General features: G+C 40.5%; 1 protein-coding gene across 13 annotated transcripts in view; it reads right to left on the reverse strand.

The window, feature by feature from the left end:
* ENOX1 (ecto-NOX disulfide-thiol exchanger 1) overlaps window positions 1–14,007 on the reverse strand; it is a 374,358-nt gene that overhangs the window by 139,102 nt on the left and 221,249 nt on the right. For 11 of the 13 annotated variants that reach the window (XM_068929740.1, XM_068929750.1, XM_068929741.1 and 8 more), the window contains 2 exons: window positions 4,865–5,000; window positions 3,880–4,017 (listed from right to left, as the gene is read on the reverse strand). In XM_068929740.1, the coding sequence (XP_068785841.1) occupies window positions 3,880–4,017; window positions 4,865–4,874 (148 nt within the window). In that variant the 5' untranslated portion in view covers window positions 4,875–5,000. The remainder of the gene's footprint in view (window positions 1–3,879; window positions 4,018–4,864; window positions 5,001–14,007) is intronic. The other 2 variants (XM_068929749.1, XM_068929748.1) reach the window with 1 other exon arrangement.

The raw sequence follows: 14,007 nt of genomic DNA on the forward strand, positions 1-14,007 counted from the left end.
AGGGCAATGGTTCAGAACTGAAGAAGAACCAAATTGAACTGGAGAAGTAAATTATTTTCCTGGCAGGATGTCTTCCTTTAGCAAACAGGTGACCTGATGCCATATGCTGAAACAAATGAGAGCGCAAGAAGGTTAAGTTCAGCAGTGCCCAAATTACTTTTTAAAAGTGTCAATGTAAAGGCAAAATAAAACATTCACTGTTGAACCCTGCAGTCCTGAGTTTTTCTGCTATTCCTGAAATGTAACAAAACAGCAGACCGTAACGCATTTGAAACAGAGCTACCAGGTACACCCAGATGGTTCAGACCTCAAAATAGGTGGAGCACTACCTATCCTTTCCCTCTCGCCTGACAATATTTTTCAAAAGCAGGCCTGGATAATTTAAAAGCAGATTTTTTTCTCAAACCTTTCAAGAAAATTTTTACCTCTGGGCTGAGACCAAGCATGAGAAAATCCATCCCAAAAGGCAATTTTTTGGAAAAAAATTATAACCTGCTGAAAGGGGAGGTTTAGAATAAAATTACTTTTCAGCCGTAACTCTGCAACATCAATCTTTAACACTTTAGCTAATGCATTATTAAACTACAGTTTATTGTATGAATTATGTATATATAATGTATAAATACATATATTAGCGTATATGTAATACAGTAGCCAAATATTATGGGAAAAGATAAGCTTTCTGAATAACAAGAAGTATAAGCAGAGGATATATAGAAACAGAAGAGATATTATACAACTATTAACAAGAATCCATGCTTACAAATGAAAGGCGCTGACATTTGCCCAGATCAAAAATCCAATTTTACAGCACTGGGAGATAAGGAATTAAATAGAGTACAGATAGCATCTAAACTGGTATTAAAAGGTTAGCAGCGCTTAAAATTGATTAGCTACCAAGACCAGACAGCCGACATCCTGGACCATTAGAAGAATATCAGCCAGATGTTGCAGAAGCTTCAGTTGTCGTTTTGACAAATTCTCAGGCTAGGTAAGAGCTTCACAGATTGCAAAGTGGCTAGCGTAATTCTGTTACGAGGCAGGCATCCCAGCATGTCACGAAGCAGGTAAGTTAACATCAGTTGGAAAAAAAGCAGCAAAAGCCTTTGAACAGACTTAGCAGATCATATTGACTCCATAGCCAAGTGGGCAACCCCCCACCCTACAATTTCAGAATTAGGAACCAGCAGGTTTGGGGGAAGGAAGGCATTGATTGAATAGGTCTTTTGGAAATGGAAAGAGCACAGAGCCAAGGGATGTGTCAGGTTACAGATGACTACCACACATCAAGTTTCAGACTATGGCAGGTTATATAAAGATGTCCAGGAAAGATCAGTCTCTGTCCAAGATTCATCTAGACTACTTATTGTTTTCCCAGCTGTCATCATGCAGAATAAAAAAAAGAAAATCTAAAATAATTCTTTTTACAGGCAGACAGAAAGTTAGCATTTGGACACGGGTGTTCCATTTTCATCTCAGAGAAATGTCATGGATGACAGTAACAAAAGTAATACATGACTGCTGAGGAAGTTCATTTCATTGCTAGGATTGATATAAAAAATGAAAAAAAAGTCAGAAAGGGCTAAGGACTGTTTAGATATTTGGCCTAATATGGTGACGGAAACTGTCACTGAATACAGATATAGTAAATATATCATAGTAAACCAGCCTATAATTCTTTTTCTGGAAAATTATGATCAAAATTACGGATTCGCCATGATGAAAATGTGTCAAAAACTTGTGAATCATAAGGAAATATAATGAAGTGTCAAAAGACCTATTTACCTTGAAAAATACAAGAAAGTAAGTCTCAGACAAAGGAAAGGAAAAGGAAGGAAAAGAAGTTATCCTGCTCTGAAGAGAAATCAGGCAAGACTTCAGTAATTAATATTTATTACTTATGGCACCTTTCATACATTGAAAATGCTGAACAAATACCAACTGACCCGTACAACACTCCTACAAGACGTGATACACATAATTATGGAAATTAAAGTAGGGAGCCGGCAATGAACCTTGAGATCCTCCCTTGTGGGGAAAAGTGCTGTGCATGAGATGAGACTGCCTTGGTAGGGATTGCACAGCACACCTGAGGAAACAATTTGCACCTAAACTGGAGAGAGAGTCAAAGAGGGGTAAGACAAAAAGCTGTGCAAACCCTCTGCGAGACATGCAACTGAGATGCTTATAAATGAAAGCAGGAGAAGCTGATTTTGACACAAGGCTATTTTCAAGCGTGGAGGTAATTACATTCAAGTGAAGCACACAGAAAGGACATCAATGTGCTGGTTTGGTGACCTCATTCACGGGGGCCGTGAACTCATTGGATCACGCCTACAGTTTGTTGGGATTTCTCCACTCCTCTGCTTGGGATGGGAGCTGCCAATCCCAGAGTCTCTGGGAATGTCCTCGGCATCCCCAGGCAGAACCCCACTGGCCTTTGCCAATGCTAGAAAATGGGAAAAGCTGTTTTCCCACCAGCACATGTGCGAGGCAAATGGGGCCCAGTGAGGTCCATCTGGCAGTGCTGAGAGAGCACTCTCTTACGATGCACCCTGCCGTGTCCCACATGTGTGAAGGGCAGCAGTTTAATACTTTTCTCTCCTTGGGGACGTATGGGTGAGTCTACATAAGCTCTGAGTGAGAGACCCACTGTTCATCTCCAGAGCGCAGCACCAGCACAACGCATGAGGGATAAACCAACAGCTATATGTGTTAAAGTGGGAAACTGAGAATCTGTTAACAGTCTGCTCCAGCTAAATTGTCTGCTTGAGACTGATTCATTGTCAGTCAACTTTTTTGCAGCTTAGTTTACCCATCTGTAAAACAGGTAATTCAGAGCCTCATTGTCAGCTTCTGTGAATTGGCACAACTCCACTCAGTTCCTAATCTCAGGAGGGGACATATTTGGCTAAAATTAAGCTTCACAAATCCCCAGTGAGTCAGATAGAGTGATTTACATTGTGACCTGGCTCACCGCATCCATGTTTACACGGGTGGACACAGATATGACAGGAAGCTGCTCTGATCCAGATGTTGCATAGCTCTCCTTAAGCTAAAATGGCTATGCATTTTCTGTAAGGGATCTGTCTTATGTCTGTCCAGCTCATAACACAGAGATGGCTTGTGTCCATAAGGCACCCACCCACATAAAAATAAACTTTCTTTACCTCACAGGAGTGATGAAGTCTAATTAATCGCAATAATCGGGCCTCTACAGTTCCCACAGAAACCAAATGACATCAGGATTGTATGTGAAACATGGCTGGTATTCAAAGCATTATTTTTACTATTGTTAGAAAGAAAAAGTGATTCCCTGCAAACTCTCCCAAACTGTAAGAAAAATAGCAAAATCCAACAAGAACAACCTCCTGAAATCCAATGTATGGAATAAAGCAGAAAGTAAATAAGCACGCACTGGACAAGAGAGCTTCACTTCACTAATATTAACTGAGCAGATGAACGGAACGTGCTTCATATTTCTCTCCCACTTAACATAACTTCACAATCTTTCTCCAGTCAAGAGTTCCCAGCCCATGATATTTCTTGGCAGAACCTCAAGACATCTTGCTTAAATCAAGAATCAGAATTTCGCACATTTCTCTGTTATGTGGCCTGCCCCCTAGTCTTAACAGAGCATGAGGATTGATTGCTTAGCTCTCTAATTTCCCCCCAAAATTTTAGTTCTTCCATAAGGTTAAAATATAATATAGATTATATACCTATTACAAGAAGTGACTAATACTTATTATGCGTATTAATCATAGATGACGTTTTGAGAGCATATGTTCTCTGAAATCATTCTAGATGTTTTTTAAAAAGGACCTAAAGAATTCACGGACTGGCATCACAGACCTCTCTAAAAAAGAAAAATCTTACCTGTCACAAGCTGTTGTCCGGCTAATCCTACTGGAACCATCCCTAGATTATTCATAGCTGTAGCCCAAGCTGTTGGATCAGTGACTGACATGTTAAGTTGTGTGGTATCTATAGCTATACTTCCCAGACCATCAGCTGCTGCAGAAAAGAAACACATTATAAGTATAAAAGTCAATATGCAGACATTTTTAACCAAAACTTTCATAGAAAATGAGATACCAAGAGTTTTAGGTTTGTTTTGTTTCTCAACTGTGATTCACATTTTAGACCACTGATAATAGTACCTGGTACTGTACAGAAAAAAATTAAGACATTGGGAACATTGAATAGACATTAATTGAAACAAGAGTGGTTCACACTGGTTACAGGGAAAACCTGTAACCTTGAGGACAGTCATGCAGCGGAACAGGTTGCGCAATCACCATCCTTGGTGGTTTTCAAGACCCACCTGGATAAAGCCCTGAGCAATTTGGTCGGACCCCATGGCTGGCCCTGTTTGGAGCAGGAGGTAGGACTAGAGACCTTCTGAAGTCCCTCTTAACATGAGTGAATTATTCTACAATCCTATGATTTACTTTAATTTTATATAACCAGTGGCAAGTTGTCGGAATGCTGTGAGAATCAAATACACTGCGAGGGAAGACCTGTCTTATATGAGACACATTTTTTTTTTTTTTAAATATAAAGGACTTAAGAATATGTTAGCTACTACCTAAACAGAGGTCGGGCCAAACTGATTCCCTCTATTTTGCCTGAAAACAAAAGAGAATTATCATTACTATGGCCAAAACAGACTGAGTCCGGGTATGGATTTTCTTGGGCTGGGGAAGAAAAAGAGGGTCTGAGAGCTGAGGGGATTGTACCCTTCTGTTTCTGAACCCCAAACCCAAAATGTGACCACATATCTGTGCATTTCCCCATTCCCAGCTGGACTCAATTCCTTCCAGCTATTTTCTTATGACCATTGCAGATCTGAGATATTTACCGGCAGCCATTGTTTTTCCACCAGTTCCTTTTGTTCCTGTTAGATTTCTTCAACCAGGAATAATTAACTACTGTATTAGCAGCATCTTGAGATGGGGTGTCATCAAAGGCAGGGCCCACACACAGCTCATTAGGCTCTGAAAGAGAACAGAAGAAATCAGCTATCAAGTGTCACATTCAGAGTATAGCTTCAAAACAACAGACTGCTTTGGGAATCCACTCTAAGCTCCTGCCTGCTCTCACTGGATGGCCAGTCCCAGCCTTGTTACACACATTTAGCAGCCGTTGTAGAAGAGTTTCAGTGAATGCTCATCTGCTAAACAAACAGTGCCACGGATGAACCTGTAAGACCGCTTGCCTCTGGCTGAAAAGCCCTTCACAAATTAGGTCTTATCAGTACCTACGCAGCTTCCTGAGCATGAAGGCATCAGCTGAAAGAACATATTTAGGGATGAATGTGATTATTATTTTTTTAACTGTTAACAATTAACTGATGTCGCACATCTCAAGGAAATAGTTTCCTGTTCTAAGATTAAAGGGGGGGAGAAAAAAATCAACCCTGCAATGACTTTCAGAAGGGAACGTGCGGAGACGTAGAAATGCAGCACAACTTAACAAAGCTGAGGATGATGCCTGGTCCTTAAGTCACAATGCATCTTAGGCTCACAAAGGTTGGTTAATTCGATGCAAAGGTGGAGCATCTGCTTCTAGTTAAAATGTGTTGCTTTCATCAAGTCTCTGTCAGACCATGAATTTTACATAACTTTAACTTTTTGCTGTTGCTATTGTTGGTGGTGAATCTCACTGCGTCAGTGCATTGCTGACAGTAAAGAGGCTGAATAAGGAAACAGAATGGGAGGTGTGACCAAAGGCTGTTAGCTGACAGAGCTCACAGCAGACAGGAAATATCAAGATTAAGATGAATACACAGATATGCCCATGCTAGGTCTTTGTGCATCAGTTACATAACCAGTGGCAAAGGGGACTGTTATATTGTTGACTGGCCAACATCTTAAAGGTCTGATCTACCAGTCTTTGATACTAATGGATAATTATCCCAACTGACTGACTGCTTCGAAATATATGGGGGGCAGAGGGGGGATGGTCGTTAATATCTGGTAAGTGCATGCTGGTGACTCGCTCAGTCCTAAGACAATTATACTGACTATATTTTAAAAAAGTATTTGAAAGATCTCAGTTATGAGGTTTCCAATATACATACCCTAAGAATTCAACTTTATAAAAGAAACAATTAAAGTGATTATACTATATTTTAGCTCAGTTCCTCCTACACTTTTCTTTTTTTATATGATGTACATAAAGTACAAGCTAGACAGGTTTACATTATAGCTCCCTAACACTGTACAGATCACTTCATGGGAAAATGACCACCTTAATAGCTGTAAAAGTGAAGAAAGCGGCAGGGTCAGACAATGCTGTACATTTTTTAGTATGTTGTAATATACAAATAACCGTATGCTAAGCTAAAAAGCATTTGGTTCAAAACTACAGTGGGTCTATTTAAAAGTCAATATTTATCAGCTCTTAATATTTGAATTTGCAATTCCAATTCTTTTTTGATTTCTACTATTCATTGCACATAATATAAAATAATTTTATGATAAAATTAGCTTTTAAATAACCTCTACAAACACCAAAAAACTTTGAACAAAAGTCCTCCACAGGGAATGTGACTAACAACAGGCAAGCTACCTGAGATTTATATCAAGTTTTTAAAAACTGGGTGTCTCCTGTTCAGCTCCTTAAATTCGTACTTAGCTCTTTTCACTCAGGCTATAAACTTCTGACCACAAACATCTATTTCAAGGTTGGGGCTGGCTGAATTATTCCTTGTCAATAAGTTATTTCTCACTTAGTACAGCCCCATTCCTCTTTAGGAGTCATTCCCAAATCAATCCTGATTTACAAGTGTATGCTGAAAGCTCAGATGAGAGTGGTTCATCTATGACCCATGGATCAGATCTGGCCTCCAGCATGGCTCCATGTGCGCCATGGTCCTATGACCCGGAGCCTCATTGCCCTAATGTAAGTGAGAGGGCTGAGACTGGCAGCGTCTGAAGTCCAGTAGTGATAAAATGCCTCTTCATACATTTATGTGTGCTCGTTGCTTAGCCCCATAACGTATCACCTTGCCCGCTTAGGAGGAAGGAGGTGCTGCTTCATGGTTGCAGAAGATGATCTGCAAAGGCATCTCAAACAAGCACGGATTACTGGGGAAAGGGGCATAAAATGAATGTTGGACTCTCTTTGCCACCGTGTCTTCCCCCCATTTTACTGCTTGTGAAGTGTGTGCTGAGTGACATTAAGGAGGTCTGCCACCGGACTTTACACTCTTCTCCTCCCCAAACCCACAATGCAGCTGTATCAATCAGCTCTGCCAGTGGTAATGGTAATTAGTCCATAAAGAATCAGACCCTGGACTACACAAACACACCTCTGCCTGTTGGAAACTAATAGGTGATTTCTTTTGCATTTTCCTCCTGCCAGGATGACCACAAATTTTGAAAACTGTGTTTATTTTCATGAATCAGCCACACATATTTGTTAAAATCTTTGGGAATAACGTGATGCCATGCACACAAAGTAAAGCAGAGTCGTTGCGTCATTTCGTGAATGCCGTACTGTACTGTGCCACCAGCTCTGCCCAGTCATGCCAAGGATGTTTCTGATCTAAACGCACTCTCATAGCCCACACTGGCTCTGGCAGCTTTGCTTTCTCTCCAGCCATCAGATCCACAGTCTTATCAGAAGGAACTAGATGCAAGGCAGGCTGAACTAGGAGGAAACTGCAAACCGCACCCAAGGATCCTAAAGTGGAACTAGTCCTATCTAACCAAGAACTGCTGCAGGCTATTTTGTCAGTGGGAGAGAGCTGAATAACAAGCATAAATGCACCTATGAACACTGAATAATTTGCAGCAAGCCGTAGGCAGAACTAATGCTACATCCAGAGGACATGGACTGTAGAAGCCAGCTCTTTTACAAGGGAAGATACTAATTGCAAAGATCCCTTCTACTGACAGCTCACAGATTACATTAATACAGAACAACATTATATGGCTAAAAACAATCTCACAGGCACTCCGTGCCTAATTTAGAATTAACCTTTAGCTTTTGTTTCAAAACTTTCAAATATTCCAGTGTGGGAAGGGAGGGGAGGTTTCATTAATATCTTAAATAAAAACAGCTCTGGGCAAATTTCAGTGTTTTCTTGTATAGCTCAGATACTGCACTATTACACTCTTCATGAGCACTGGGAACAAAGCAAGCCAGAGAAACAAACAAACCCACTGTATTTTTCCTGTCTAGGGCATATAAAAAGTGAAGTGATGTGTATGATGAGAAATGATCTAACAGTGAAGGTTCTTGTTCCTTAAAAATAACAGGAATCAAGGTGGTACTGGTAAAATAGGCAAGAAAGTGCGAGTTTATGCAGGGATCCTGAGCAGATGTAAATCAACATCTTCTCAGTGATGTCACACCTTTAGAAAGCAATCCTGAGTAGTAATTTTTTAAGTATTAATGACCTGAAGATATATGTAAAAGAAATCTGTGTTTATAAACACTTTCACGTGGGAGTAGCTTTACTCTAGGGGAGTAACTCAATGAGCGTATGAAGCCATAAACCTGATTATCAGGAGAAAATGTGTAAAGTCTTCCAGGTGCTGCTGGTTGTTGAAGCACTGGGGGTGAGGGGATGTTGATACTAACTTCCTTACTTGGGAGCCTCTAATTAACACAATTATAATGCCAAACAGCGCAAAGCACTTTCACAAAGCTTTTTTTTTGTGATTTTTCTTTTTCTAGGCACAAGGCAAGTAGTGAACCTTGGGTGGTGGATTGTGGGAGACACTTAGACTTTCCTCAGACTGGTTGTCAGGAAGATGAAGCACCCTCAAGTCCATACCAATGAGCACTTCTCAGTCATAGCAGATTGTACTTAGTACACATATTTTATACCAGGCAATTAAATGCACTTACCCAAATGAACACAGAACTTGGTTATAGATTGTGCATCAATTATCACAGGCAATGAATGCCATAAGACAAAGAAATTAACACAACATAAAACTAATTCAATAAAACAGCAGATTGCTAAGTTAAAATCCTACCCTTTAGATATCCATAACGCTACAGACAATGAATTATGACATGGAGTGAAGCTGATTAAATGCACCACAGTCAAGAGGCTCCGTGGAGTGCCTGGGTCAGCGGCAAACCCTGAGATGCAAGGAGGAGTCCTCTGCCCACCACCAACGCAGACTTGTTCGTTGACCTTGAGGTCATTCACCTCTCTGTTTAATTTTAGCAACCACTAAATCTGTCAAGGAAAGGACTGATGCTTTCAGCCTTTTGAAAGCTGAGATTACAAGTTGCAAAGACATTAAATATTATTGGTGCCAATTCTTGAGACAACACAGAAGGCCGGGAATGATTTGTAAACCACTACATCTAGGTGAGTTTTCCAGTTCTTAGAAGAACATGTATGAAACATTTGTTTCTATTCACTGTGACTCATAGGACAGTGGTCATTAGGTTGGTCACGCTCCACCTGACCTGCCCCAGTAGTCCGGTCATTTACCAGATGAGCTCAAGATGTTTTCTAAAATATATCAAGTATTTTGTACAGGTTCTTTCCAATGTTTTTATTTTCCAGCTGAAAGCTGGACTCCCAATATAGAAGAAAGAAAAAGAAAGAAAAGATAGACAAGGAGTTGCCATTAGTCCCTATCAGTGTCTTCCTGACCATCTCTGGAGAAGAAGAAAGCTAGGAGTAGCAGCAACGAACATAATAGGCTTTTACCATAGCTACCCTGCCTGGAGCACGTGACAGAAACATCTCCAATGTGACTCCAGAGATGGCTTTTATCCCTAATATTTCATGTGCAATGTTTCAAGAGGAGGCATTGTCCTATACTTTTGCATGTTTAGAGGTAAGTACGATAATTCCTAAAAAAAACCTCACCTAAAACTTCAAATTCAGAATTGAAGGAAAAACATATTTTCAGTAACAATTTGCCAAAACACATTTACTAATTCAATTAATAAAACACTAGAGCACTTCTAAAAATGTTTCTTATCTTCTCGGATGGGACCCTTACTTAGGCATCCAATATATGCTTCAGCCCCCACAACTCTGCTGGACAGAGGTGCCTTCCAGAGTGTCCGCAGAGTCACCCTATTTACCAGGTCTTCTCTATTCGGTCTCCCTCTTACAGGAGGCCTTTGAAGGCACAGGTTGGTTCTGCAGGAACTGGTGCTTACTTTAAGAAAGAAGTTTCATTAGGCACAAACCAGTGAAGATAAACAAGGTCCTACCCTTAGTGCCTCGATGAGAGCTCTGATCATGTGTTCAGTTAAAAGATTGTTTTGATTTTTAGTCTTAGGAATGAATTATAGCAACATTGCCCATTCTAGCCTAAACCATTAATTACATTATCATCTTATAAACTCATAAAACAAATGTTGCAGCATTAAGAGATTTCACTTTTAGTACATATACTGAATTTGTATGGTTTTACCTACCCATAGAGGATGCTTTCCATCAACATGCACTGAAAACAGTTAAAAAGTAAATCGTGGCCGTACTGATAGGACAAGACAACTTAGAGGAAAATCACAATATATTTACAGTTTCATCTTAAATTTAACAAAGCCAGTTTGCACAAAGCACATTTTCTGGAAGAACTGCTCATTTGAAATGCTGCATTACTAAAATCCTCTGCCCCAGCAGTTTTTGAAGATAATATGTGGAACAGACAAAGGCCAGATTTCCCTCGGAAAGTAGAACACCGGAAGATTTCAACAGTGAAAAAATAAAACAAAGGTCTGAAAGATAAACAGGTGTTCTCTTGCGATGCTCCTTTAAAGGTCATCCAGTAATGTTTCATGCTAAATCCCAAACTTCACTGGCATGCCAGAGCAAAGTCTTAACAGGTTACAAATGTGCTTTTTCTTTTGTGTGCATTCTAGCAGCTGCAGTTTGAATACGCTGAAGTCTATAAATAACAGAATCTGGAGGCACATTAAGCAAACCATTATAGAAGTCCAGCTTAGTGATAAAAAAAGCATATGCACTACCAAAATCGTCTGGGGAAAAAAAAAAAAAAGCAAATTTTCAGGCTAGCAATGCAGTGCAGCCATGACAAAAACAGGTCTGCTTCTTCCCTGAGCACAGAATGCCGTTGTGAATTGATGACTTTGTCAAGCCTGTTTGAAATTGTAAGTTCGCTTCCCTTTTAGAGGGACAGTGGCCTACTGAATAAGGTAAACCAATTCCTCTTTAAATTGCTGCTTTTTAACATTTTATAGGTAATTAGAAAAAAAATTTTGAAATCTTTCAATTACTTCTAGATAATATATTTTAAAAATAGGCCTTGTATAATGCTGTTTTCAACTGAAGGCTATCAAGTGGTTCAGAAACTTGACATCCTACATCGCTGTATTTTAGACAACAGACAAAACACCAAAGCATCTAGACATAGTGAAGATAATTAAAATATATTAAAGAAGGTGACTCAATTGTGTCAGCTTCTATGCATTCATAGAAAAAATTCCTAGTTACCTCAAGATGGCATTTACCCCAACTCTTCCAGGGAAGAGCATATATGAGAAAATAAGGCAGATGTGATTTAAAGCCTCTGTGTAGCGCAGAAATAACACAGTGAAAAGGCCTCCTAGGCTGTTTAGTTCATCTCAATGTTAATTAGACGAGAAAGGGATTCCTCAATCAAGGCATGCAGAAAAGCCAGTTACAAATAACATTGCCGACTTCACATCAACAGGGACCCCAAATGCCACAGATGTTTCTTCTTCTTCCCTCGGGGCACCAAGGGGTGTCTCCACACAGGCAGGCTGCAGAGAGGATGGAGAGCAGTTGAGCTAAGCAAACGGCCCCAGCCCCACAAAAGCGTCCCTGAGCCATAACCTGGCCGATCTCACAAAGAAGCAACCAGCAAGCCACGTCTGCAAGCCACGAGGGAGACCTGGAGAGTCACAGGGTGGGATCCACCAGCCTGAGCCTCACCTTTCTAGTTCCATGGGGACACCTTTAAGAGAGAGTCCCAAAGCAACCCGGGACAGCCTTCCAGGAAGAGCATTTTAGCCTCCTACTGAACCTAAAAGTGAAACACCCACCTCCTGCAAAAATGAACAGTTTTGATGGGTGAGTAAGTCCTGCCTGTGGCCGACCCATGGGGACAGTGTCATACAGGCGACCAGAGTGAGGCAGGGAAGCCTCGTTACCAAATTTTCAAATGAATACACATTACTCTCTTTTAGCCCCAGAAGACCAGGAGAGAGCTGAAATTGATATAGCAACATTATGTATGGAGAATCTATTTTAAGTAACTTTTTAGAAGTTTCTAAAATGTAGTCATTATCATTTCTTTTTTCTTCGAAGCCTGTATAATTGAACTCCTGGAGTTAAGGCAGTCTGTCTTTTCAGACAGAGATTCATGGAAAAAAATTCCTTGTCAATCAAACTATTTTCATATTTTTAAAATATATATTTATCTTTGGACTAAATTATGTCATCAAGTGACATCTAAGTGTCCTTGGCTATGTGTCTGAGTGATCCGTAGAGCACATTTTCGCAAAGCACTGAAACAATCTAAAATTATATTGATCAAAATTTTAAGCAAGACCATCATATATTCTCTCAGTGATGCCAGTTAAGCGAGACTCTGAAAGAGATGTTTTGGCTTGTTTTGTTTGTTTTAATTCAAGGTTTCTGGTGATAAGTTCTGCTTAAAAGAAAAAATAGTACCTCTTTTACCAGCTAGGTCTCTCCTCTCTCCAAAAGCTGCCATCACCTCTTAGCACATCACATTCTGGATCTTTTCTCCATCTATAAGCTCTGAATTGGTAGCGTGCTCCCTCGTCTCATTTATCTTGATTTCCTTTCTTTACTCTTAGTATATCTTCTGTTCTTCTCCATTTACCTCATAATTTTCTTTTTCGCTCTTCTTCGTGATTTTTTTGTTTCCATCCATTGACTTCATGCTTCCCCTTACAATGAAGGCACATCTCTTGCTTTACTTTGCCACGGGCCATTCCCTCATTCAAACATCCCTTCACAACCAAGACACAGTATTGTCTACTATACTGCGTTTTGTTTCATTGTGTGGGGAAGACTCATCTCACCTAACTTCAGCCAAAGCAGACATCTGTGCCTGAGCTCTTCTGCTGCCTTCGTCATCAATGGGGAGAAACAGATACTTCAGGTGACCTGTTTTAGACATTTGTCTTTCTATGCAATGAAGCACACTTCAGATGTATGCATCTCCCTTCACTGGCGTTCTCTTTTATTCAAGTCTACACTGCAGTTTTGGATGAGGATGAAACTTTCTGGGCACTCATAGGACAAACTGGGGATGGACTAAGCAAATTGCACCTTGGGAGTCCAGCCACCACTTAGCTACCTACTTACAGCATGAATCCCAGCAAGACATTCAGTCCTGAGGGATTTGGCTCCCACTCATGTCCTTTTCCTACCTAGTAATTCTAGCACAGCAAACCTCAAGGGAACAGATATCATGAGTCAGATTGCAATAACTCATGAGGATGTCCCCAGATATGGATATATATATATATTTAGAGAGAGAGATAACTTGCTTTCTGATTTTTTTCCTGCCCATCCCCAGTGAAGAGGCAAACACATGACTATTAGTACTTGATAACAGAAGCTGCACGCTCAAACATATTTCCTACAACTGTGTTGCCCTACATCTGCCTGCTCTCCAGAGACAGAATTCTTTCCAGTCCCTTTCTTCCCACTTCCAAATGAATCCTATCCCTCCAACCTTATTTCTTTTCCAGACACTGAACTCCCTTGCTCCCTGCAGCTCCTGTTTTAAAGATCAGTGCAGACCACACACCGCACTCGGCTCCCACGCTCCCCAGATTTCTGCCCTTCAGCCTTGCCCAGGCTGCTACTGGCTTTCTTTGGCTTTTATGGCTTGCTCTGGGGCAGCTCCCTCTTTCAGTTAGGAGGCAAGGACAGCTACAGCAAGCTTCTCTCTGTCCTTTACCTTGTCCCTGGCTGGATGCTGTGGGTAAATAAAGGAAACAAAGAAGGCTTCCCATTTCTCACAGGACAGAGCAGCGCTTCCAGGCCCTTTT

This window comes from Struthio camelus, chromosome 1 (assembly GCF_040807025.1).
Source record: "Struthio camelus isolate bStrCam1 chromosome 1, bStrCam1.hap1, whole genome shotgun sequence".
Taxonomy (NCBI): Eukaryota; Metazoa; Chordata; class Aves; order Struthioniformes; family Struthionidae; genus Struthio; species Struthio camelus.